The 26,032-nt window shown below is 43.9% G+C and overlaps 1 protein-coding gene across 1 annotated transcript in view; it reads right to left on the bottom strand.

The window, feature by feature from the left end:
- MAST4 (microtubule associated serine/threonine kinase family member 4) overlaps positions 1–26,032 on the bottom strand; it is a 152,128-nt gene that overhangs the window by 16,267 nt on the left and 109,829 nt on the right. Inside the window, exons 12-21 of the mRNA XM_087815399.1 lie at positions 20,832–21,040; positions 18,912–19,050; positions 17,455–17,587; positions 16,450–16,615; positions 14,518–14,619; positions 9,100–9,222; positions 8,798–8,910; positions 6,869–6,996; positions 6,298–6,533; positions 2,007–2,207 (exon numbers count right to left, since the gene is read on the bottom strand). Coding sequence (XP_087671525.1) covers positions 2,007–2,207; positions 6,298–6,533; positions 6,869–6,996; positions 8,798–8,910; positions 9,100–9,222; positions 14,518–14,619; positions 16,450–16,615; positions 17,455–17,587; positions 18,912–19,050; positions 20,832–21,040 — 1,550 coding nt within the window. The remainder of the gene's footprint in view (positions 1–2,006; positions 2,208–6,297; positions 6,534–6,868; positions 6,997–8,797; positions 8,911–9,099; positions 9,223–14,517; positions 14,620–16,449; positions 16,616–17,454; positions 17,588–18,911; positions 19,051–20,831; positions 21,041–26,032) is intronic.

The following is a 26,032-nucleotide window of genomic DNA, read 5'->3' as shown; positions in this document are numbered from 1 at the left end:
CAGAAGCCTGTCAGGGAAACTTCTATTTTAACTAGCTTTCATTTAATAAACTAAAGTTATAATTTATTAGTTCTCTACGCTAATTAAAACATACACAAAACTTAGGGACTATCTGGCTGTGATATTATTTACTGCATTTTATTTTAATTAAGGAAACGACTCATAGATGCATGAATTTCAAGTCCACCCTCAGAGAGCAGACTGTGTGGACTATAGTAATAGATTCTCAGGCTCTGACTCTTGCCCTGAACAACTTAACACGGTCCTTTTTAAACGCCCATGGCCAGGAAAGAAAGTTGCAATTTCCCAGCTGCTTTTTACATTATATTATTCAACTAGTACTGATTAAAACAACTGGATCAAAATGCACTGAAATGGCAGCTTCTTTATAAAAAGAATCACTCATTATTATTATGGTTGCAAGTGATTTCATATATCACCTACATGTCTAATAAGGTTTCTGAGAGGACAATGCAGGTGAAAGAGAGGAATTTTAAGAGGGATTCAGGTCATTTTCCAAAATACCGATTTTCCTCTGCTTTCTTTGTTTTATAACCAATCGCCTTTTAGTGTATAGTTCATACTCATGTTCCAGCTACGTGAATCTGACATTGGTCACGTGAAACTGTATGCGTGTGTTTGAGAAAAATAATAACCTACAAAAGATGCTGAGGTTTAAACGGGCTCAGTTGGAGCCAGGGTATGGAAGACTCAGCAGTGTGGTGAGTTGCAGTGCGGCCACAGGAAGCTGAGAGTATCCTGCCCTCATTTGTTCCCATTCTGACGTCTGTCCGAAGTGGAACAAGGAGCTAGATGGGTCACTACCCATGCCCCTTCGCTCTCCGACTTCATGTGGCCTCTTGGTGCTCTTTTGCTAGCTACCTGCTGTCTAATCAAGAGGCCAAGTGAGAAGTGATAGGCTGGTGGGTGGGGGGCTCCAAAACATGCAAGCAAGAGGACAGGGTGGATACGGTTTCCCTTACCTCCCCAAATTGACTAACTGCCCGACTTTACCAAGATGCGGGCTTTCAGAAGTGGACTGGACCACATCATGCTCACCTTCCCAACTGCAGCTGCCCCGGGGCCATTGCCCTCGGGTATGAACACTTAAGCCAGGGAGAGAGGTGTTTGTTTTAGGGTGCTAAATGGGATGCTTCCCAGAAAAGAGTATGGTAGAGTGAGCGCTACCCCCAAATGAGCATTTGTTTATATCTAGTTTCTTTCTGCACAAATTTGAAATTTCAAAAATGTAAACAATCCCTTTTATACATGGTCTGGATTCTTCCAAATGTAAGCCATCTGCAATATAATTCCACTCTATTGCTGTCACTTGAGTGATAAGCCACAACAACCACCAGGGTGCATATTTCATCTCTGCCAATGGAATTACTATAGACTTAGTGATCACTAGAGGCAAAACCAGGTTGTGGAAAAATACTGCAGTGCAACAAAACTATAATGAAGCCCAGTTTTCTAATATAGGGAGAAAATGATCTGGCGGCCAGTAGGAGGAAGCATAGCTCAACAGACAGGGCTGGGAAAACTGTCTGTGACTCTCTGCATCCCAGAAATTAAAACTTATGTTTTCTCTGTCTCTTTCCTCATTAATTAGATAAGAAAAACTAGACCTTAGCTTTCCAGCACAGATGCTGTGAACAGCTCTGTGAAGTATATAAATGATGCGTACACAGTGTAGGGAAGAGAAATTATTCAGGAGGGAAATTTATCACTTACCCTGGAAGGGTGAGAAAAGAAAAGGAAAGAAAATAAAAGAAATCGGCTTTGTGGGAAGGAAGGCTGTCCCATCCCCTGATGCAGAAAGAAGCGAGAAAAAATGAGGTACACATGCTCCTGGGAGCTCAGGGTCCTGCAGGGAGCAGCTCCCGAGAGCTGGGCTGGGACCCTGGGACCCTTCCCTCGTTACTTTAACAGATTCCACAGTGGGGGAGAGGGGGAGGCCACATGCACAAATCACAACAGTTTCATGCAAGCAGATGTCTCTCTACCTCCTGGGATCATGAGGGACAGAGCACTGGCAGAAAGGGACTTTGTGACTTTCCCCGAGATTTTCTTTTTTTCTGTGCTTTCTAAGCGCTGCCGGGCCATGTGGGAAGCGGGTTCACTGGATGGCTTGGAGGAATTATCTGTACTGTCCACACACTCGCTCCGTCCATTTATCTGATCCAAGTGCTCTGAAAAACTGCCAACTGTACAAAGAAGAAGGGATACACAGTTCAAGAGAATCTGGGACAGGATGGGTGGGGCAAGGAAGGGGGGGGAGAGAAGCAAGGGCCAACGCTGGGAAACACGCTCCCCGTGGCTCTCGACCCGGACGGTGTCAGCGAACACTGAAAACACGCGACTGGCTTGAGGAAGGTGACGCGGAGGAGGAAAGACGAAAGAGGCGTCCTTGCAGGTTCCATTCCACTTGTATGGCATGCCTGCTAATTTTCCACCAGTGATTCTGTTTCCCCAGAATAGTTACTCTCCAGGATCTGTATTTTACAACCCCTGTAGCGACAACTCTCCCCCCGCTCCACCGTGCTACGCAGCAAGCCTCCCCTTATGGGCACCACGCCGCCTGCCGCATGCTATCCTCACGACGAATGCCGTTACCGATGGCTTTGGACACCATTTAATCACTTCGCGCAGACACAGGCCTGGGTCATCCCCTACCGTCTTCCTAGCACACACCTCACACCAGGTTACACTCACACCAGGCTTGGGTGTGTAACTTACAGAAAAGTACCTAACGCGTCTCCTTTGACGTCTCGCCCCTTTCGCTCTATGTCCCTTGGGTGCTTCACAGGGCAAGGCAAAGCATATTACTGGTTACATTACTCAGCAGCTCACGACATCTTCCTGGCTGCTGGTCTAGACAGTGCTACATGCTGACCTGCCCGAACGTTACTGGACCAGTGGGACAAGGGCCCCTTCCCCTCAGGCCAGCCATGCTTTATTTTTCATTGTAGTGACCTTTAATGTAAACTGGAGGGGCTATTTTTAGTTTAAAAAAGGAGGACTTCCTTCAGCAGATCAGCAGAGAATATAAGCACATGGGAGGAGGTACAGATGGAAAATCACTGACGCTGGTCCGGTGACTGCACAGCCCAAAGTCAAAAAGCTCTTGAGCCGAGTGACGTGTTGAGTCCCCCAGAGAAACGATGACGGGCCACCCCTTTGGTTTCTACTGCTCTTTCTTCCCATAGGCTACCGGTATTTTTGTCTTTCTTTTTAAAATCACTGATAATATATCTTTGTCCTTTCAGAAAAATAAATGGTTACCTTATTTTTTTCTTCTAAATGCTTTAAGCTTGTGCTTTAATCAATCATCTACACTATCATCACCTTACGATATATAATCCATATAGAGAATTTAATACCATTATAAATGATCTTCCGAAAGACCGGCCAGCACATTTTAAAGTGCTGACCAGATGACATCCTTTGCCTTGGAAAGAGTCAGGCTCAACTAGACTTAACTAACATTTCTGTCACACTGCTACACAGGCACCACTCAGCTGCACAGTTGAAGTTGGCCCCAGTTCACGGGAGGTGGCACAGACTCTAGAAGGGGGCCGACGCTAAGGGAAGCCTGTAATTTGGGAGAGAGGGCTTGGGCACAGCACAGCTCATGGCCATCTACTGTGCTGTGGGTACAGGAAAAGATTCATGGACTTCCAGGTGACACCCATCGGACCTACAGAGGAAGACAAGGCAAATACCAATACTCTTTCCATATGCCAAACTCAATCTCGCTTAACAGAGTCTCCATTCCATTCACGCTACATAAAGAAATCCATTGCTGAAGGACTTGATAACAGCTGCTCCACAATTCAAAAATCTCATCTCCAAAACCTTGAGCTTCCTTCTGGGGAAGTTACACACTCCCCTCTCCTTTCTAATTTAGTTTGGATAAGATCACTGGTGAATATAAAACGAAAAGCTGAATCTCTTTACAATGAATAATGTGTTGGATGCAACCGAGCACTACACGGGAGACTTTATGACTTTTACTTTTCCCCGATTCAAATACAATGTAGTCATGAGAAAAGAGAAACAGGTAGAAAGCCGTTCCTCCCTAAATGCCAGAGTGTGAATAGAGAGTGTTCCCTGTATCAGCTCCCTCTCTCCTCCGCAGTGGCGTTTCGCAGCACTGCACGGGAGCACGTGTTGCTTCTCTGCCAACGGTGGATAATGTCACCTTAATGCTCTAGAAATGTCAAGGGTCCTTTCTTTTTGATGGTGGAGCAATATAAAAATCAACAAATTTAATTTTCCTGCAGTCACGGCTTTCAGATTCCCTAATTACCCTTGGCTATGAGCAAATCAGCTCCTCTCTCTATTCTGTGCAGCCCCCAAGGTCTTTGATTATTTTTAGTGAGTATGTGGGGGAGCCAGAAAGAAAGGTGGTTTGAATCTATTAATCAAAATGCATGGCAGGACCTAGGCCGTTTTTTTTTTTTTAATTATGAAAGTCATCTATCAAATGCTTAGATACCATTCCCCTCCCTTTATCTCCCACCTTCCTGATAGTGAGTAAGCTGAAGAGACTAAGAGATCATCAACAATTCACCATAATAAGAATACACTTTAAATGGAGGTAAATATGCTCTACTCAGAGTAAGAAAATAAACTAAAAAGCAGATGGAGGCTTTAGTAACCAGAAATATAAAATACTGAGATATCTACATTTGATATGACTACCAAGATGAACTAAAAATGTCAGGGACCCTAGATTACTATGCTGTTTCTACACTATTAATACACTGCTATTCTCTCAGCTTTATAGAGTCAGGACAAGTGGAATTATCCTAATGGAAATAGAATTGAGGTAGAGAGAGAAAAGGGAAAAAAAACATTATTTTCCCCCATGATAAACTATAAGCACATATGAAGCTCCACTATAGAACCAAACTTCTTTTCTTCTTTTTTTTTTACTTTTTTATTGAATTTATTGGGGTCACATTGGTTAATAGAATTATATAAGTTTCAGGTGTACAATTCTATAATACTTTATCTGTATATTGCACTGTGTGTTCACCATCCCAAGTCCAGTCTCCTTCCTAGAACCAAACTTTTCAGAGTCTAAAATAAACCCAGCCTAAGAAATTTGTTTTCTTAAAATGATCTTTTTTTTAATTACACTATGAATATTTAGTTAGTCTAAGAAATGTTCATTAAAAATCTTGGAATCATTCATGGTCATCAACATATTGAATATGGCTTAATGAAAACATTTATTATAGCAACCCTAAGCCACATCCATGTTTTATTTTGTTTTTTTTTAAAGCGGTAAGTGCACATTGCTCTGTAGAAGGATATGCTATGCATAAAATTTTTATTAACCAAATAATATTTTAAATGCGCCTTAAGGGCTTGCTCTGAGGGAAGGAAAAGTTTAATTATCTCCTGAGGGCGCCTCCATTAAGAAGGGCCAGCAAGTACCTATGATACATTAAGCATTAAAAACCCCCATGAAGACCCTGTGCCAGTTGTCAAGGTTACTTCACACAAAGATAACATGATAAAGTGCTTCCGTAGAAAAGGCCCAAGCCCCTGACTGCCTCCCGAACAGTCGAAGCTGTCCCAGGAGTTCTTATTCCAGTTACCAGAGACTGGGAAGGAAATTTTGTCTGCAGTGGAGTTTCCTATGCACATAAAATACCTACTTGAATTGCGTTGGCACCTCTGACCCCTCCCCTCTCAGTCCCAGAGGCAGGAAAGCTGCAGGGCATCTCCCAGCTGTAAGTGCCCTGCCGCTCCGGCTCAGAGCCCAGCGTGGAGAGCCAAGCAGTCGGTTTGGCCCCTTCACAAAAACCAACCATCTCAACCACCTATCTCAACACAAGAGGGAAAGCTGACCTCTGCTCTACTACCTGACAGGTGATTTACAACCTTTCTGAGGGTATTTTGACCATCTGACTATTTGATACTGTCCCTTACTCCTAATGTTGAGTTAGATGCAAACACACAGGACTTGCCTTTGCATCAACCACAGAGAACATATTCCCTCAGTGTGTTCTGACCGTCACCCCAGGATCCCACTGACACCCAACTGGGAAAGGGAGGCTCTCAGGTCCAGCTGAAGCAAGAATGGTTAGCTATGTGGCCAAGCACTTCGGACGGGTCTGAGACACCTGATCTTAGCTCGTAGGAGCTCATCCCCCAAGCCCAAGAAGTTGGAGTCTAGTAGCAAACAACACCATCATCCCACCTGGCTCGGCCAGCCCCAGGACCCAGCCCACACTCACTTCTGGGATCATGGGTGGATGGCAGGTACCACTCAGGGCTTACCGGACAGGGTAGAGCTGCTGATGGTACTGGCTGGGGTGGTGACCTCGGGCTCCTCCTGAGCACACTCAGCAGGAGGAAGGGCTGGCTTTTCTGGCTCCCCGCGGAGGTCTCCAGAGCAGGGAGGGGTTTCACCTTGTTCTGCCTCAGTTGAAATAGCCAGTTTGGGAAGCAGGCCAGAACTGAGCTTATGTCTGTTGCTTTCAGTATCTGAAGAGTTGGATGTGGACAACTGCTGCCTTAATTGAAAACAAAAACAAAGTCATGTACACATACATACCAAGGTGAATTTGTAAGAAACCTGGGAGAAATGGAACTCAGATGAGCTTGACCGAGACATGCTCTGGTTCGGTGGTTCTCCAAGTGCAGTCTCCAGACCTGCAGCATCAGCGTCACCTGGGAACGTGTTGGAGATTCACACTCTCTGCCCCCCCAGATCTACAGGATCAGACACTCTCAGGATGGGCCCAGCATCCTGTGTTTTACAGGCCCTCCCGATGCCAATGATGTACACTCAGGTTTGAGAACCACAGCTCTAGTAGCTGCTACTTATATTAACAGGCATTTCACGTACATTTCAGAATATTCCGAACTCCAGCTTAATGTCTCCGTGGATGGCAAAGTTGTGCTTTTGGTTTTGTCCCCAGGGTCTTCCTTCTCTTCTCCTGAGTTCTGAGTGATTCGATCTATACTGCTGAAAACCTGGAAGGCAAACAGTCAGCGCTTATTAATATTGTCTTGAAAGAGTTTGTCAGAAAAAATACCCAAATCTCAGGAGGAAAACCTGAGAGCCATGACTAAAGCATGAACTGGGACTGTGTATCCAGAAGCGCTTTCCAATGCTGTTTACGCGAGTCCTGAGATGAATGGCCAGTGTATAATTTCTTTCCTTTTGGGGTGGGGAGCTATGAATTCATCACTCTCTCACCATATCTCGAAATGAACTTTGCATCTGCAAACAAAATCCATAGATGCACTGAGGTTTCTAGGCCTGGGGATCAATGCACACCTTAGATTACTTTTTAACCAAGAAGTCAATCAGAAAAAGGAAATCAGAGAAAAAGATTCAATGGCCACCAGTTAGGGGTGGGAAGGAGAAAAATGAATTGGAATTGAGTGTGAAGGGAAGAATAAATTACCTGTTTCAGGTGTGTGTGTGGGTGGGGTGCAGTCTATATTTGGTGGTGAGTTCGAGGTATTTATTTGGCTTATAAATTACATACACAGGCAGCTTCCCAGGTTAGCACTGGGGTTTCTGAAGGGGATCAGAGCTCAGGCAAACCCAAGGCCTCCGCTGTCCCACAGGAAAGACGGAAGGTAAACAGGAAGATGAGAGCCCCGCCAGGAGGCACCTCCTACGGCCCAGCGCAGCCTTCTGCTGCTCTCGTGGGATGGCCCTCAGACTGCCTGTGCCTCCTGGGGTCAGGAGGAAGGTGGCTAACAAACACGAGGCACTGGGAAGGAAAGAGAGTTCAGGGGCCGACTCCGATGGGCCAGAGAACAGGTGCTGGGGAAAGCCAGCACTCTGTGATATCACCGCTCGGGTCCTGGCTCTAAGGGAACCTGCCACCACATCCTCCAGGGAAACCGCCCTCTCTATGTCCTTCCTATAAACAGGGAGGGCGGTGCTGGCCCGTGTGCAGGTGCATCCTCGGTAGTCATTTAGAAAAAGGTACAGAACACTGAAATTACTGAATGCTACTGAAGGGCTACATAGCATTCATGCAAAATGCCACGGCCATGGCAAATACATAGCCAAGGGAAAGAGCAAAGGGAGGGATGGTGCCTTCTGGGTGCTTTTCCGTCTTCCCAGGGCCCTGCTGCCCTGTCTCAGAAATATCAGCCTTCTTTGTTTTGACTGCTTGTTTTAATCTTACCACTATCAGTAGAAAAGCAGCATCTTTCTCAAACACCAATTTTATTATCTTCTACCATTTCCAAAATTCTAGCTTCACTTCCTGCTGCTTCTGTAATATAACTTACATTTTCTATTACTGGTCGCCAGACTCAGTCCACAATCAGCCATCCCCAAGGGTCTTAGCTTATGTCAAGGACTAAGCCTCCTCCCTTGTGTTGTGATCCACATAATACTAGACGGCTCTGCACACACGGAGCCCCACGTTCTTAACTACAGCGCGAAAGAAATGGGGGGAAGCCTCCGCAGCCGGCGCCAGCCACACCAGGGCTCGCGAGGCGAAGCCAGCTAGAATGTACTCCAGTGATGCGACTATGAGGGGCAAGGCCGTGCCACCAAGAACACGCATATGAATCTGCGGAGAATGGAACAGAGATGCAAACTCCTGAGGGGTAGGGACTCTGGATCATCAAGACAGTGGGGTCACTCTTCCTAAACAAAAAAGATTTTTAAGTACAGGGAACCCCAAGCCCCCAAATACTGTAGGTGATTTTGACAGTGTGTCCAGCTATTTAGGGGTACCACCCATCTGGCCAGTGCCGGAGTCCCTCAGAGAGAGCCTATGTATTTATGCCCTATTTCACTTACCTTTGAGAACCTATGTGAACACGAGGAAAACTGCCTTATTTCCATGCTGAAGTCCTCGTCATTCGTGTCATCTTCTTCCTCAGTCTCCATATGGTGGTACTTCTCTGACCGAGCTAGAGAAATGTGGGGAACAGTTCCAATTACTCAAATTTCAGCTTTTAATTTCAGTATTTTAATTATTAATTATTAATTTCTGTACCAAAGCAACATTATATTTAAGAACTCATAGGTTCTAGACTGGAAGGTCCTCTGAGCAGCAGAGATCACTTTCTGCAGTGTTTTATGTCAGACAATATACGTACTATCAAAATAACTCGTGTCATCCTCGGACTCCAGCTGGGGAATAAACTCCGCCTTCTGCCTCAGCAAACTGTTCCAGTCTAAAGAGCGGAAGAAGCGATGCTGTTTGACCTCGTAGGCGCCACCTGGGGGCAGGGAGGGGAAGGACGGGGGAAAGCGTTACACTATCCTCCAAGTAAAGGTACACAATTGTTTTTAAGAACCACCAAAAAAAATCAACAGAGAAATAAAAAAGTCATGGAAATCTTACTTTTTCATTCTACAACCCAAACACCCCCAAATTTCCCCATAATTCATCAGCAGATTTGCTTTGGCTAAAGCAGTCACTGTGGCACGGCTCTTCGTTGGTCATTTTTCCAGGGCTTCTTCATTTTTCAAAGGTTAACGATGTGGCCGCTTAAAATCACATTATGCTGAACCTGGGGACATGGACGCACTTGGCCCCAAGCACACTTGCTCATTACAAATCCAAAGAAATTCTAACAAGGCAAGAAATGTGTTCACAGCAATATTTCCCCTGGAGGTTGGGTTAATAAAGATGAATTTTCCCTAAATAGTATATAATGGTTACCATTCAATTTTATTGGATTGCTCATTAACATAGGTAGAAATTAGATTCTGTGGATTACAGATTCTTAACTAAGAAACGGGAAACCATTTGATAGATTTATAATTCATGGAGTGAAAATCAATCACAATTCCTAAGTTTTAGGTTTCCTTTTAGCCAACTCAGCACAACAGTACAATTCAGTGAAATAATGTTTTTAATTCAGTTCATGATTTTAGAGAGTGATTTTGAAGGGCAGGCCCCATCTAAGTATTACGCTATGCCCCATGTGAAGAGAAGGTGCACATGCTATAGAATCACAGTGTAAGAGTCAGGCCACTGCCCTGCCAGAGACACCACCCTGCTGACAGGGAGCTAAGGCAGAACCAACCCTGAAAAACCACCGGGAAGAGAGGTTTCTCCCAAGACTGGGACCAGGGTCTAGTCAGCCTCCCTGTCAGGACATGCCCCTCTGGATGTGATGCAGATGCCTCTTTACTGCAGCTGTCACCCCTGCTTCTCCTCCTGTCCTCAGGGGGCCACGAAAGGAAAAGAATGAGAAATGCAAGCTGAATGAAAAACGGGCGTGGATCTGGGAGTGGGGGAGCCGTCTGTGTGGTTCGTTGGGGCTCTGTCCCCAGCAGTCCCCTCTAGCACAGGGTGAGGACCAGAGCTCTAAATCCAGACAGGGAAAACCAGTGGTGTGAAAACAATAGAGAGAAAAGAGCAGAGGGGGAAAATCACCCCCCAAAAGAGGGAACAGATTCTTTACAAAGCATTTGATTAGAATCTTCATCTGGGATCCCATGCAGGCCTCCCCCGTGTTCATGGCACAATCCTGAAGTCTGATGTTGATGACAACAGCTACAGTATTGGCAGCTGTCATTTGAGGGTTGACAAGTATTGCACTGGAGATTCTGTGTTTCCTTTAACCCCACATAGGAGGCACTATCAACTCCATTTTTGGGAGGGGAAATGAGTAAGCAGCGAAGTAAACTGGACCGCAACCCCCGAGTAAGGTTAGAGGGCTGAGTAAGGTCTGTCTAAAACACCCACGTCCATCCTCTGTGTCACAGGCCATGTCATATAAATGGTTTAGTTTGGATCCTACCCTGCCAACCTTCTTGTATCGATATGCAGATGGATTCACAGCTGCCAATAATGGGGAACTGAGCTGAACAGCCAATTCCTGAGGCTGTTCTCACGGCATCTCTGCATAGTCCAGCTCCAGTCTTACAGGCATCCCGGCACTCCTCCAGCCCAGTCAATGTCCCAAACACAGCTGCCAGTGACAGCTTCTTCTAGTGGTCTTATCTTGGAGAAGTTAAAGGGCTTTAATATTTCTCTAGCCAACTTCCTCATTGTGTCAGCAACACTGAGGCCCAAAGAGTCAACCCTACTTTGTGATCACCACACACCATGCTCCAATGCCCATCATTTCACCTGCTGCTCACAGGGCCACACCAAACGGTAGCTCTGACACTCTGAGGTCACTCAGCTTTATCCAAAAAAGCACAGTTCACTCCTCCGCCTACAACCCTTTGGAACACAAGCTGGTGAGAATATATGACAAATGGGCCTCTCCATGGAGTCACAGCCACCTGCTGACCCAGCTCACATTTCTCACCCTTTGGCCTTTGTGCCCCACTGAGAGAAGGTTGCTTACCACTGGGTCTTGTTTTTCATGCACTTTTGGAGAGATGGGGAACAAAAAAATGAAAAGGACACACTGGGGTAAAATTATCTCTGGGCTAAACTGTTGGCACAATAAAGACGAAAACGTTATGAGCCAGACTCAAATCATAGGACACAGGATGCATGCAAATGACAGCTCTTGTAAAAATTTACTGGTAGAGAGGGAAACCGAAAGCTTCCTGTATTCCTATTATGTACTAGGTCAATGGACTAGGTACCTTCGTGAACACATTTCCATGCAGTCCTCACAATACTCCTGTGAGGTGTATAACGTGCCCATTTCATAGATTAGAAAACTGAGATTCAGGGCACTGAAAAAACCACTCCGGATCCCCAGTAAATGTGGAAATACACGGTACATGGGTGGAAGTCAGTCGCATCTGAGCAGCTCTGAAATCCAATGAGCCAGGTTGTCACTCAATACTCTACAAGTTCAAAAGTCCAGTTCAAGTTCAACAAGTTCCCAAACTGCAAGTTATGCTTTGGCCCTAATGTTGTCCCTTGACTTTTTCTCTCCTTTCATGGAAGTTCCTTGAACATCCATTATGTTCTTCACACTCCTTTTCTCAGCCTCCCTAGTCTCTCGGGCAAAAATGCATTCACACATTTTCATGGTGCATTATTTTCCCCGCAAAATATGCATTAAATCCAAAATGCTGTCACTGGACACAGCATGGCAGGCCTGCGGGATTCTCAGCCTCGGCCTCTGAGCCCTACCAGCAAGCACTTCTTGACAATGCTAAGAGCTGGGGCAGGGTCTTTCAAAGGTCTCTTTTGAGCTTGTGCTAGGAGATATGTTTCTCAAACTGTCGAGCCTGAAAAGACCGAAGGCAGCAGTCAAGGAGGAAATGTGCGGAGATAATATGCAGCACGTAATATATAAACATGACGTGCTGACCATCATCGTAGCCCTGTCTCATTAAATCAAATTCAATCAAGAACCCAAGTATTCTTCCAGGAGGGAAGTGGGCAGAATTTTAAGTGGAAAACTCTCCAAACTGGCACAGGAACACTGAAGGGAAGGGGACTCTTTAGAAGGGGCGGGCTGATTGTAGTAAGATTTTAGTCATACCTCAGACAACAGTTCCTCGGGACAGTTGACTGGGACATATAAATAGATATGTGTACCGTTGCAGGGCAATCTTAAAATGCCACTGCTTTTCATATTTGGCTCAAGTGAGCAAAGATCACTCCTCAAAACTCTGCCCCATAGGAGCCCTGACACCGAGTCTTTGACAGCTACTCTTATCTCTTGACCCATAAAGCACATCCAACAGCAGGTCACACAGGGTGGGAAATAACAAGTTTGCTAGTCACTTCAGAGAAGAGAAAAGCCAGACAGAGAGAAAAGAAATGGAAAGGACTCTGTTCAAAGAGTTCAATCAGCTCGAAGGTAGGGGCACCACCCCTTCTGTGTCTCATGTGTCCAAAGGGGAAGCATGACGACACATGCAGAAAATGAAAAGGACAATGCCAGCAGCGGCGGTCACACCTGGCTCAAGAGCCAGAGTGGGTGACCTCGTATCCTCGCAATGATCCTGTGAGGTGCTGCTACACGCTTCATTTTACAGAGGACGTGAGGCACAGCAAGGGAAATAACCAGCCCATGGTCACGCAGCTGAGATTTATAACTTTTATTGATTGATTGATGTCTTGAGAGAGACAGAGACATTGATTTGTTGTCCCACTTATTTATTTATTCACTGGCTGATTCTCGTATATGCCCTGACCCGAGATCGAACCCGCAACCTTGGTGTATCGGGGCGATGCTCTAACCAACTGAGCTACAGCCGGGGTTCAAACTCAGCCTGACTGCAGCGTCTGCGCCCTCACCTTCCACCGACTTGCCTTCCCTAGTTTAAGGCACTCATCCTCTGAAAAAGGCAAAGAGGCGCACGGGACTCCCGTGAGAGGCGCCACTCGAGACAGTTTTCCCAACTGAGCCCTGCTTTTAAACCGATTCTCTGACTCAGAGTCTGTAAGGTTTTTCTGTAGAGCCAAAGAGTAAATATTTCAGGCTTTGTCAGCCATCCAGATTGTCATGATTACTCAGCTTTGTCACTGTAGCATGAAGGCAGCCATAGACAATGTCAACGGATGGCATCTCTGCGTTTCAATAAATCTTTATTTGCATTCCATACTTTAGCAAGAACAGAACAGAGCCCTCCAACTAGAGAAACTACAGGCAAATGTGGAGAACATCATAAGGTAAATATATGGAGCTGCTGCAAATGGTTTTTGTCTTGGAAAAAAGGAGGGAAAGACTAATTTCTTCCAAGTTTTCTGACATTTCTATTAAAATGTAGTAGAATGAAACAGCTCAGTAAAGAACCCATCAAGCCAATTTTTACTGATGGTAATTGTGACTACTGTCTAACTGTGTGTGTGGTATGTTTATACTTAAGACTTAGTCTCATCTATATAAACCCACATAGTAGGGCAGGCTGGGACTCTCTCTTGGTATCTCTAAATCTGTCTATTCAGAATGTAAGGGAGAAAAGGGAAAGAGGAAGCAGAAAGAAAAAACTGGTAGCAGAGCTATCAGGAAAAATAATCAGCAACTAACAAATCTGTCATGTCCTTATTCCCGAGAGTCAATAGTTTTCACCCTCTTTCTTGGGCCCTGGTGCTGATCATCACGATGGGACAGCACGGTTCAACCCCAGGCGCTCATTCCTGGTAATCAGTTCAAGAACTGACAACCCGTTTCAAAGCCTGTAGACAGTAACAAGCTGGGTCAAATCCTTCTGGGAGTACAGATTTTTAAAAAAAACTCCAAACAACAAAAGCTCCACATTTCTAATCCTCAGTTTCAAATTATTTAAGATGCATGCATTTCAGGACAGAAGAGCTACATGGCCCACTGAGGTTTTCTTCCAGAGAAATTTTACTCATTGAAACAAATTAAGAATAATTTCTGCTTTGCAAAACAATAAAAAAACCACACACACACAGCAAAGACAAACAACAGCACCCAATGCTTCTAGTGCATGTACTGCTCTGAATCAGAAGAAAAAAAATCCAGAATACTATTGTTATAATGTGTTGTGGTCATGTTCTACATCAACTAACAGATGTTTCCTATGCAAGAAAAAAAAAGACAAACGCAAACCTCTGAGTGTTCCACGTAGACATTATTTCTTGCATATTAGCAAAATTAAAACATATGTGCTCTAACCTGTTCCCAGCCTCTCCAGGGGATTCTGCCTGAGAAGCAAGGTAATGAGATCCTGGGCATCGGGCGGTGGTGCCTCGTCTTTCTCAGGCCAGTTGATCTCATCTAGAAGGAAGAGAAGTTGTTTACAATATTATTGCTCCAATGGTGGTCCATGTCCCAACAGCATGGACATCCCCTGGGAATTTGTTAGAAATGCAGATTTCCGGGCCCCACCCCAGACCTACTGAATCAGCAAATGCATGTTAACAGGATCACCAGTTGATGCCTAGGCTCAGGCAAGTTTTAGAAGCATTGTTTCGCAAGACATGAAGAGCTCAGCTCTCAGCAAGGCAGGGAGGGACCACTTCAGTAAGTGGCATCTTTCATTTGCCTTTTCGATTGATTTTTCTTTGGTGGAACTGGCTCACAACAAATTGCTCTTTCTAGTTATTAAAAGGACTCAATAGATTGGAAACTCTAACACCTGCATTTCAGGTGGTCACCCATCTGGGGATCATCTGAGTAGATTTTCTCTCCTACTACCCTCAGCCATAGAGTTCTGCAGCTCCAAGAAGCAAAAAGTAATTTTGTAAAAATAACTATTGCCAGAGACAAAGGAAAGGTCAAAATGCTAACACTGAGGAAGAAGAAAAAAATCCAAAGTAATATAGTAATGGAAGTATTTAAAATCTGTCCGAAATATTAGACTGTGTTCTACATTCTAAAGGCGTTTGCCTGAAGATAGGTGTGCATGCATGCGTGCATGGAAATGCAATAAAAACATGAGTTATTTCTGTGCGTGCCTGCCTCTAGCTTCCTCTGCTGTAGTTTAAATCTGATTTGGAAAATAAAACATGAATATGCATCTGAGCCGTAAGGCATGGAGAACAAAGCCAGCATTTGCTGCTTGTGTTAATTAAACAGTTGATTCCTCTTGCCATTCAGGCCTTGGTATACCAGAAAACAGCCTAGTTATAAATCCATAAACAGCTAAGATACTGTATAAAAGGGTTATTCACTGCAGGCAACTCACAAATCTACTTTGTTGAAGTTTACATATACACCTGACTTGCAAAGTTAATGACAGAAAATAATGCTGTGGTTAAAGGGCTTCAAAAATGAACGTTCCCCCCATTTCCACGGTTGGATCCCATAAGCACAGTCCAGAGTGGACTAGAGGTAGGTGATAGAGATGTCAGTAATGACTGACAAACTGAAAAAAAGAGGCCTTTTTGATCTATGCTTAGGGGAAATTTATAAAAACAGCAGGTAGGGTAGTAATAGAGCCTATTTAATTATCATTTCATTTTGCCAAGAGCCACATAATAATAGTTAGGGTCAGCTTGAGGGTTAAGATCTAAAGGTTATTGAATTTTAAATGAAAGATGAACAGCTGTTACAGAAATAACATTACACTGTAACAACTACCAATGAAATCATTAGCAATCTGTGGATTAAATTTGCTGCCTTCCCATTCTCATTATTTATTATTTGGTAGACATTTATTTTAGGATTTATTATACTTTTGTTAATTTCTTCACTGTGCCTTTAGCCATTTTTCCCATTTCTGTAAATGTTACCCACATTAACCCTCTCTTCCCTGGTGCAACTTTGCTGTTATAGAAAGGAGGACTGGACAGCAAGGAACTCATTTGCAAGTCCCACACCAATTTCTTTTGCAGAAAAAGCGTGCCATAAAAACCGGTTACGCTGCCAGCACATTTCCAAATTCCATGTTAACAGAACTTCCTCGGCTCGATTTTCAGCCCAAATTGCTCTCTGGGTGTTGTGAAAGTCAGTTATGTGTGATGATGAGTGAGTTCTTTTCATCTGCTGGCTAAACTGTTTGACAAAGGTTAACACTTTAGTAGTAAATACGGTGATACTTCATAAAATTACATGAAATAGCTGCTTCCCAATGGTGGCTTAAAGCTAACTCCTGATGATATTTACCACTGATGACTTGTCCAAATAGCTCTTCTGGAGTGTCCCCAAAGAATGGCACGCATCCAACCAGAAATTCATAGAGGATAATCCCCATGGCCCACCAGTCCACAGGCTTCCCGTAGCCCTGCCTCAGAATCACTTCTGGTGCAATGTATTCAGGCGTGCCGCAGACCTGAGAGATGATTGCAATATTAGAGTAATTGAAACATTGGACAGAAATTAAATTGAACAAGAGGGCTAAACATCAATTATTTTGCCCAGAGTGCACCTGCCTAACCACATGGAACCACACGGACAAAGAATTTAGGAACAGCAATTGTAAGTCAGCATCCCCAATACCCAGGGCAATCAATTATTTAAGTACCAAAGAAGGGGAGTTTAAAATTCTACTCTGAAGTCTAACTATTTGTAATGAGCCACTTCAAATCGATCACTTGGCCCTGTTTGGTAATTTTACCTGTTTTTCAATATTAAAAACATTTGTAATCCTTAAATTTAAAATCATGCCTTTTTCTATGTGTCACTCTCAGATAGTTTTAGCGTTTATATGGCCAAAATATATTCACATCCTGGCTACTTTATGAAAGCATGGCAGTTGAGATGTGTTTACCGTAAGTAACTTCACAATGAACAGATTGTGGGCACATGGTAATGAGGCATGCTGGAAGGGAAATGGGCCGTGGCTGGGGTTTTAGCGCCGCGCGGTCCGATGCGTCATGAGTTTCCCGAGTGCTCCACTGAGACTCCCGCGCTCCTTCCAAAGCAGCTTCCCATTTGTCTCCCTCGCGCTCACTGGCGGGCAATTAGGCCGCTCGTCTTGCTAATAGACCATAATGGCGGGGGAGGAATGGGGAGGGACGGACAGTTCCAGGAGGCCCGGGGAGAGAAGCGGAGGCCATTCGCACTTTATTAAATGCGAGGCTGGTACAGACATCTCAACCCCAGGACGGGCGCTGCCTCCCAAGCCCGCGGGCGGCATCTCTCCGCAGGCCCGCGCCCACGCGCGCTCACCTGCTTGTCCAGGAACTCGCGCGCGTCCTTCTCAATGTGCCCCTCGTACAGATTGGTGGTCATGCTCATCAGGCCCACCTTGGAGAGGCCAAAATCTGTCAGCTTTATGTGCCCCATGGAGGTGACCAACAAACTAGGAAGCAGAAGGACATATATTACAACACTCGCTTTGAAAAGCATTCCTTTTTCTTTGCTCTTTCCCTCCTCTTGTCAACTGTAAGACTATTTAGTATATAAGTGTCAACCTTGTTAGAAACCCAGCCTGGGAAGAGAGAAAGTCACGGGGAAGCGTCAAATACGAGCATCTGGCAGCTGAGTGTAATTCTCGAGGGAGGGCCGGAGACCAGGCCCAGCTCCTCTTCGCTGAAGCCGCCGTATACAATACCATCTACAGCCTGAAACTCAGAAAATTCAAGTGTGGAGCTCTGACATCTATTTTCAGAATAAGAAAAAAGAAGAGAAAGGGCTACCAACAGTGTACCACGTCAGGCATCAGAAACTAAGATAAGCAACCCATCTGTGGCTCAAACGAGACCTAAGATAAGGAACTGGGCCTGGAAAATGTAGTATTGTTTCAGATTTCAACTTCTGGCTTGAATCTGAATCTCTACTCATTAAGCACAAAACATTTCTTACACATGCAACACATTCACATTTGACAGCTTTATGAGTTTACATGTTTAAAAATTTTCATTTTAGGGGAAAAATCAAAATTTCAATTAATTAAAAATTAAAGGAATAGAGAAGTTGGGGGGGGAGCTACTGAAAGGAAATATGCTAAAATTCTAACAGTCGTCTTTGCTTGGACATGTTGTGCATTACAAAAAATATTTAAAGAAAAATGTTTTCCTGCAATTTCCAAAATCATACAATTTTCTGCTCACATAAAAGCTATACATATTAACATGTAATGCATTTAGAGGCTTTTCAAATTAGTGGAGAAAGCATGAAACATTTAGTAAGTGGTGTCAAGATGAATAGTCATTTGGAGAAAAACAGTCTATCAGTATCTCAAATCAGACACCATAATGAACTCTAGCTAGATTAAGAAATTTTAAATTATGAGTAAAACAGAATATAATAGCAAGTATGTCATCTTTCCATAGAAAAGGATTACCTCAGCATGATACCAAATGCAGAAACTATCCAGAAAACTAGTAGCAGTCCATGTAGCTATTCAAAAGTTTACAGAATAAAGCTTTTTTAAAAATTACCTAACCCTGGCATAAAAATCACCTTTTTCTTTTGTTTCCTATAAGCCATTATAATCAGCATCACAGCCTTTAAAAGATTACCACATATACTCATTATGGTAAAATAACTCATTTAAAATAATACATTTGGGCACATTATGGCAAGGTTTTAAAATGTGCAAAACAGCATTAAAAGAAATTAGTTTTATAGACCTAAGGAGCTTTTATATTGTATTAAAAGGCATGTTTCATGACTGTACATACTTGTCTGGCTTCAAATCCCTGTGGACAATCCCATAATTGTGCAGATACTCCAAGGCCAGGACCGTCTCAGCAAAGTACATCCTGGCCATGTCGACGGGGAGAGGACCCATGTTCTTCATTAACGTAGCACAGTCACCCCCTAGGACACAAAGAAGAAGTGAAGCAGGTACAGTACTAGCGAGGATTGAAGGAGACATTCCGTTTAGATGGCAGAATCTCAAAGGGGATGGCCTGCACCCCCGGACACAGCACAGCATATTCACAAGTGGAGACTGTGTGTTAAGTAATCATGCTTCTAATTAAGATGTGGTGTGGAGAAAATACAGATTTTTATTCTAGAGGAAGTACTCATTAGAGATCAGGTTTGGCTCTGATGTGGAACTGAAATGTGAAAAACTGCTAGCATAATTTCAGGAACATGGTGACGATTTAAAACATGCCAGTATAAAACACAGATTCTAGAATCAGGCTGCCTGAGTTCAGATCCTAGTGTCTGATGGTTACAAGGTGGGGAGGTCTTAGGGAAACTCATGTTGGTTCTTTCATCAGGAATATCAGGAGAGTAAGTGTCATTCCTCTTAGGATTACTGTGAAGATTAAATGAGGTCATCTGTGTAAAGACTTGAGGACACTGCCAACACACGTTAAACACGTGATAAATGTTAGCTGTTAAAATAACCATAACAAAGGTCAATAAAGCAAAGTACCAGTGCGGTAAAAAGACCAATTGGTGAAAATCAGGCAAGCTGTATTTTTGTCTTATATCTACCACTAACTATCTAGTAAGTCTCCCCCTTTCTTGGGTTTCAGTTCACTCATCTGCAACATAAAAAGGTCGAACTAAATGATGTTTAATGTTTTTTTCTAGTTTTACAGCTTTGGGATTCTCTTGTAATTATAAGAGCTTAAATTAGATGCTTTAAAAATTGTTTTGGCCCTTGCTGATCAATTCATTTTATTAACTGCTTATGTCAACAAGTCACAGCCACTCAAATACTCATAAACTTCATGTAAAATTGATGAAAATAAGATTACTTGGAGCACTTAAGAGGTAGACCACAAACCTAAAAAAGGAGCTAGAGTTTCTGAAATGTATCTCCTTTCCCCTCACTGTTAATTTCCTACTATAGGCCAGAAAGGATATACTTTTTAATTTTGAGAGTTTGTTTATTAAAGCTGGGGACAGTGAAATAAGGAAAGGCCTAGGGCAGAAGAAGCAACAGGAGAGAGCCTAGGCGGGGCTGCTCTGGCTCACTGAGGAGTAAAGGTCACAGTGACAAAAGTGAGCCAAGGTAGGGCTCCTGTCAGCTTACTGCAAAGTCAGAGAAAAGGGGCCTTGGAGACAGGTTCAAGAGGTTAGCCTGGGACAAGCTGCCGCTGCCCATCGCTCCCCTGGTTGCAAGTCTCGTGGGGACCCTTAGAGTTTAGGAGATGCACGCCTGTGGGGGGAAGGGGAAGGTGAAGGGGAAGGAGAAGGGGAAGGAGAACGGGAAGGGGAAGGGGAAGGCATGGGTGTGCTCCCCAGAAGGAGAGTGCTAAAAGGATATACTTTTAATTCATTCTTTAAGAGATCAATTGTAATGAATGCTTTTATGATATGTGATAAAAATAAGCAGAAAAATCCCATCATCTGTATTCTAACTTTAATGACCAACTGAGAGGAGATAGTGAGGATTAAAAGCTATTAAAAAAGAAAAACCTTTTTCCAAATAGCACTAATTTTCCCTTTGTTAGAACAGAACAGCCCCTTTACAAGCAATTATCACAAGATAATGACTGGGAAGACAGCCATCTCACTGCCTGGCTTGGTTCCTGGGTGGTTACAAACATTTGTTGCCCAAACACAGAGAGCTTCAGCCACGCCATGAGCGGGGAGGGTCTGGGTCCAGGTGTCATGTTCTCCATGTCAGGCTGACTTACCTTCCACATACTCCATGACCATGCACAAGTGGCGCCTTGTTTCAAAGGAGCAGTACATGCTGACCACAAAGGGGTTCTCCGCAAAAGTCAGGATGTCGCGCTCCACGAAGGCCTGCTGGATCTGGTTCCGGAGAATGAGGTTCTGCTTATTGATCTTCTTCATGGCAAACCGCTGCCGGGATTCCTTATGCCGAACAAAGTAGACTGCCCTGGAAAGGAGCACGAGAGTCAGGGTTCACGGGCGGAGAGGGTGCTTCTGAGTACAGCAAACCATGAGATCAACTTTTAAGTTCACACGCCAGCCGGAATTCAACTCACACAAGCTATGCCGACAGCTACAAACATCCCTTCCAGGCCAAGAGCCTTTGGCTAGATTGATTTTTTAAAAAAATTCTTTCAATAAAGATCACAGTTCATACATAAGACATCAAATCCACCTTCACTACTGAAGGAAGGAAAGGGGCAGTCTCCAGAGTGGGCTACTTTCCAATAGCTACCTGATGTTTTCAGTTGTTCCACAGACAAGACAAAATCCAATACAGAAGTCAGAACAGGCAAGAATTAACAAAAGTACATACAGATCATGAGAGCAAGAGCCTTCCTAGCATTAGACGTGTTAGGCATTTTTTCTCCACTGACTACAGCATATATGTTTTATATGATACCCTTAGAATCTGCAAAAGGACCATAGCTTCTTAGAGTAGTTGGCTTCCAATTTGAGAGGAATTGAGAAGTGTGTAATAGGTCACATAAGACTGTCCCACAACAACGAATGGTTATTTCCTCACTACAAACCTTGGTATGAGTAACACCTGTGCCTGGTCCAACAGGAAATGCATTTCCCAACACAAAAGCGGGCCAATAATACACTGATTTCTGCCCCATCCAACCCGTGGCCAAGGTGTCAGGCAACTTTATTGTAAAGTGAGTAGGCTGCGCTGGATCGTGCCAAAAGCCTCGCCCAAATACTCTGTCGAAGGGACTGATTTACCTTCCACATGACCTTGCACTGGACGCCCTGAAGCTTCGCATGATGTGGAGAAAAGGAATGATTAGGGGGAGGAGCCTGAAAGCCCCACCTGGAAATGAGGAGGAAGGAGAAAATGCCCTGCCCTGGCTCCTTCTCTCATTACTTACTCCCCACTTGCCATTACTGTGGGCGAGCAGGTCTGATATCCCAAGCTGGGCGATGCTCAGATAAGGAATCATCTACCTGAAGGACCGTCAGTCATTAGAATTGTGTAATAGGTTACGCGAGGCTGCCCTGCGACAAATGCAATGATCAAATAAGTAATTTACCTAAAAGCAGTCACTCCCAGTAGTGGTCTGCCTCCTAAAACAAGGGGCTATCTGATCTGAGGTGCATTTTCCACTAGTTACTTCCACTGTCCCTGAAATGACTCTAGGGGGACTAAGACGCCCTATTTCCTGCTGAACCAACGCACCAGGGTGGTCCGCTTACCTAAATCCTAAGTATATTCAATCTTGGTTTAATGGATATGCACATTTTCCCCTGAAGTGTTCAACTAGGAGTTCATTTTGCTTTCACGTATGTGTATCGTTATTTTATTCTTCTTTTTGTCCTCATCTTATCCATTTATTCACAAAATTACACATTTTGGGGTCTCTGTTTAAACATTACTCTTTTTTGTTTTTCTCCCATCATTTCCTGGGCCTTCTACCTCTTTACTTTATACTAAAAAGCTCTCTTAACCATTCTCGACATCACCAGGCCGAGGAATGGCCTGGTTATTTCCACGGCGCGACACACTGACCCGGGCGGGCCTGGCAGCTGGGTGCTCGCGCTCTCCGCGTGGGCTCCCCGCTCAGGACGCCCCCAGCTGGCTTCCCAGCGGCTGCGCTTACTTCCACACCTGTTTTTCTGGCGAGGCTTGATATCATGATGAACTAATTTCACCAAATATTTAAACTGATGAAATATGAGGGTGAAAAGGAAAAGTATTGCTGTTTATAATAACACTGAACAGAACGTTTTGGAAAGTAAGTTACTAAATATAATTCCTATTGCTGTAGTATGGGTGAAAAAGGGTTCCAAAAGTCAAGAAAATAATAAAAATCCAGATTCCTGCATTCAGACTGCTTCAAGTTCCTCACCTTAGAAGAAGTTAATTTAAAACTGGAAAACAGAAACAATGTGTGATAAGCATGGTTCATAGTGATTGTCTTAAGAAGGTGTTACTTGAAAAGACTAGTGAATTCACATATATTTGGGTTAAATTAAAATGTTTAAAGTACATATCACTTTTTAATCATTTCCAACTCTTTAGTTAACCAACTCACTACTCAGTCTTTCTAAATCAGATGAAAGGCTGTTATAGTATTTTTCTTTTTTCAGTTATTGATTGGATAAAATCAAAATCCAAAGAAAATTTGAGCTTCTCCTACCCAGGAGACAGCTTGGCCTAACCTTCAACGTAAGACAAGCACTGGTAAACAAATATTGTCATGAAAAGGGATTTTTGAAATAGAGAATCTATTTTTAATGAACTTTGGAATTCAAAATGTTAAAAGATAGTATCTCTATATTATCACTTGCCTGTTCTGGGGAGTAACTGGCATAGAGCTCACTATCCATCTCTCCTTTCAATATTTAATATTCAGTAGGCTTAGTGCTAAGGACTCAGACATACGATATCACTAACTTCACTGTTAGAGTCTCAGAAGGTTGCTGTTTTGATGTCCAATCAAGCATCGCCATTTCTTACATAAATAACTGTTCAGCAATATGTTTGAGAGCAACAAGAAGGAGAGGAAGAAGAATGGAATTGTTGTGAACAATCTTACAGAAAACAAACAAGAACCCAGCCTCAGGCCCAATTTGACTAGGTTTTGGTGGCACTATGTGAAAAACTGCTACAATCTTTATTCCCAGATTTTGAGTTCATAAAACTTCATCTGACTTTCTGCCTTCCCTTGGTATGATGTACTTAAAGTAATCAGTTAATCCTGAGGGAAATTTACCTAAACCAAGTGAAAATAATCCTATACGTAGCTTACATATCGCTGCCTTAGGACACACATATCTTCATCAAGTTGCAGAAATCAGCTAGGCTTCTTAATTAGAATTTGCTGTAGCTGGATTTTTGTTTATTTTGTCTTATGTTCGTCGTTTTTTACATTTTTGTGCTGCTTTAGGAATATTATTCTTAGTGCTGACATTTGTTCATTTAGTAATAATTGTCATCTTTCACATATACCTTTCCTCTTTCCTGTTAATCAATCAGTGTTCCAAAGCTACTTTAAGTCAGCAGAGAGAGAGGGAGGGAGGGAGAGAGAGGAAGGGAGAGATTGAAAAGGAGAAACAAAGAGAGGCAGACACATGGAAGCCAACAGACAGACCTCTAACACTGTTAAGCAGAGCGGTAAACCTCCCAAGATGATAAAACTGGAGTGAAGGGATTCAGCCCCACATCTCTGCTTTCTGGCCCCCAGGGTGGTTTTCTTTGAAAGGGCTGTTTCTGTCTCTCTTTTCCTAGACTGAGCTCCCTAAGAAGCAGGAAAAGTCAGGGTGGAGGTGATGCGGGGAGCAGGGCAGCCAGGGCCCTGGCTCTCCCTAGCCGAGCTCCACTCCACCATGCAGGACCGAGGGGGGAGGCGGGGAATCAGGTGCTGCCAGGATCTGGAGCAGAATGAATCAGTCCTAGCGGGAGTGTGAATGGCGAAGGCGTATAAAATTATGCATGAATCTGAGAGCCGGATACAGGAATCTGTGCAAGCAAATCTGCATGTGGGGAAGAAAGTGCGTGTGTTGCAGGAAAGCTGGGAGGAGAGGCTACGGGGGCAGAATGTGCAGGACGGGGCACCTGTCACCTGGCACATCTGACCTTTGAGGGGTATAAGAGGACAAGGGCGTCGAGGCCAGAAAGGAAAGCAACGTGGGGAAGAAACACTGTGCCTTTCAGGTTTAGTTTCTTTTTTTACTTTTTAAAATTTTTAGTCAATTTTATGCTTTCACTTTAAAAACATTCAAAGTTGTAATTTAAAAATCCAAGTGCAAGTGCTCACCCAAAGACCTAGACACCCCAATGAAGACGGCCAGGGGTTAGAGCAAAAGAACACTTCAGGTCAGAAGAGGGCTCCGCTCGGGGCCCCTTCCCCACAGCCAAGAGGAGGGGCGTGGACCGCCTCGCGGGGCCCCGCGGGACAGAACGCAGATCAAGAGCCCGCCCGTGCCCGGCACACAGCGCTGGCTTTCTACAAAGTGCCACATGGCCATGAAGGGACGCTTAACTTCCAGTCAGGCCTCTGAGATGCGCTGAACAGAGAAGGAAATCAGATGGGAATCAAATTAGCAAGTTGGCTTTATAACACGGATTGTCACTAAACAGGATGTTGAGACAACCATGGCGTGTTTTAGCATGACAGGTAGGAAGCTCTTCCTAATGAGAGGGTTAGTTCCCAACATTACCAATTTTCAAAATCAGCGTCACTGTGAGTCACTATGTGAGTGCTACCCTGTCACAGAGATGCCTACGAAAGCCTCCGAGAGCTCCAAGCATCTCCCACAGAGGGACCCAATGTTCAGCAGCTCACAGGGGCCTGCAATCAGCATCTCGGCTGGGTGGGCCAATGGGTGCAGCTCCATTCAAATTCAAATGGGAAATAATTAATACATAAGGGAAAGCAGTCAAAAATGTAATGTGAGATTAAATCTGAGAAGAGCCAAAGAGAAAAAAAAGTTGCAGTTGATTGGCAGAGGCTCCTGCAGGCAGCTTGTGAGCCCATTAATGACTTGGCCGGCATCCTGGGTATTTACTGATTCATAGCTTGTTTAACTTCTTGTATATTCCCAGCCATTCCCCAAAGTGTGATATACCTCATCTACTATACAGTGGTTTAATTGCACTACAAATGAGTTTACTCAACCAATTAGAACTCCAACTACCGCTAAGGTCTATGCCCATGCTTTATAAAAATGGTGCCTCACGGATAATCTTTTCCAGAATTCCACTGCCAATTCAACCTAACAGTGCTCAAGTCCACAGACCCATTATATGGAAGTCCAGTCTTCTCCCTAATGAAGGAAGAAATCCTCACAGGGTCTCCAAAACTAATAAAAAACTAAAAACAAATAGTAAACAAAACATAAACAACTGCATGCTAAAACAATGTTCTTAGGTAGAAAAGTTTCAATGAGATTCTTCAAGGACATAAAATATTGCAAACACACACACACAAAA

The sequence above is a fragment of the Miniopterus natalensis genome, chromosome 3 (assembly GCF_054644295.1).
Source record: "Miniopterus natalensis isolate mMinNat1 chromosome 3, mMinNat1.hap1, whole genome shotgun sequence".
Classification (NCBI taxonomy): Eukaryota; Metazoa; Chordata; class Mammalia; order Chiroptera; family Miniopteridae; genus Miniopterus; species Miniopterus natalensis.
The sequence above is the reverse complement of the archived record's forward strand: the minus strand, read 5'-3'. Positions and strand labels throughout refer to the sequence as shown.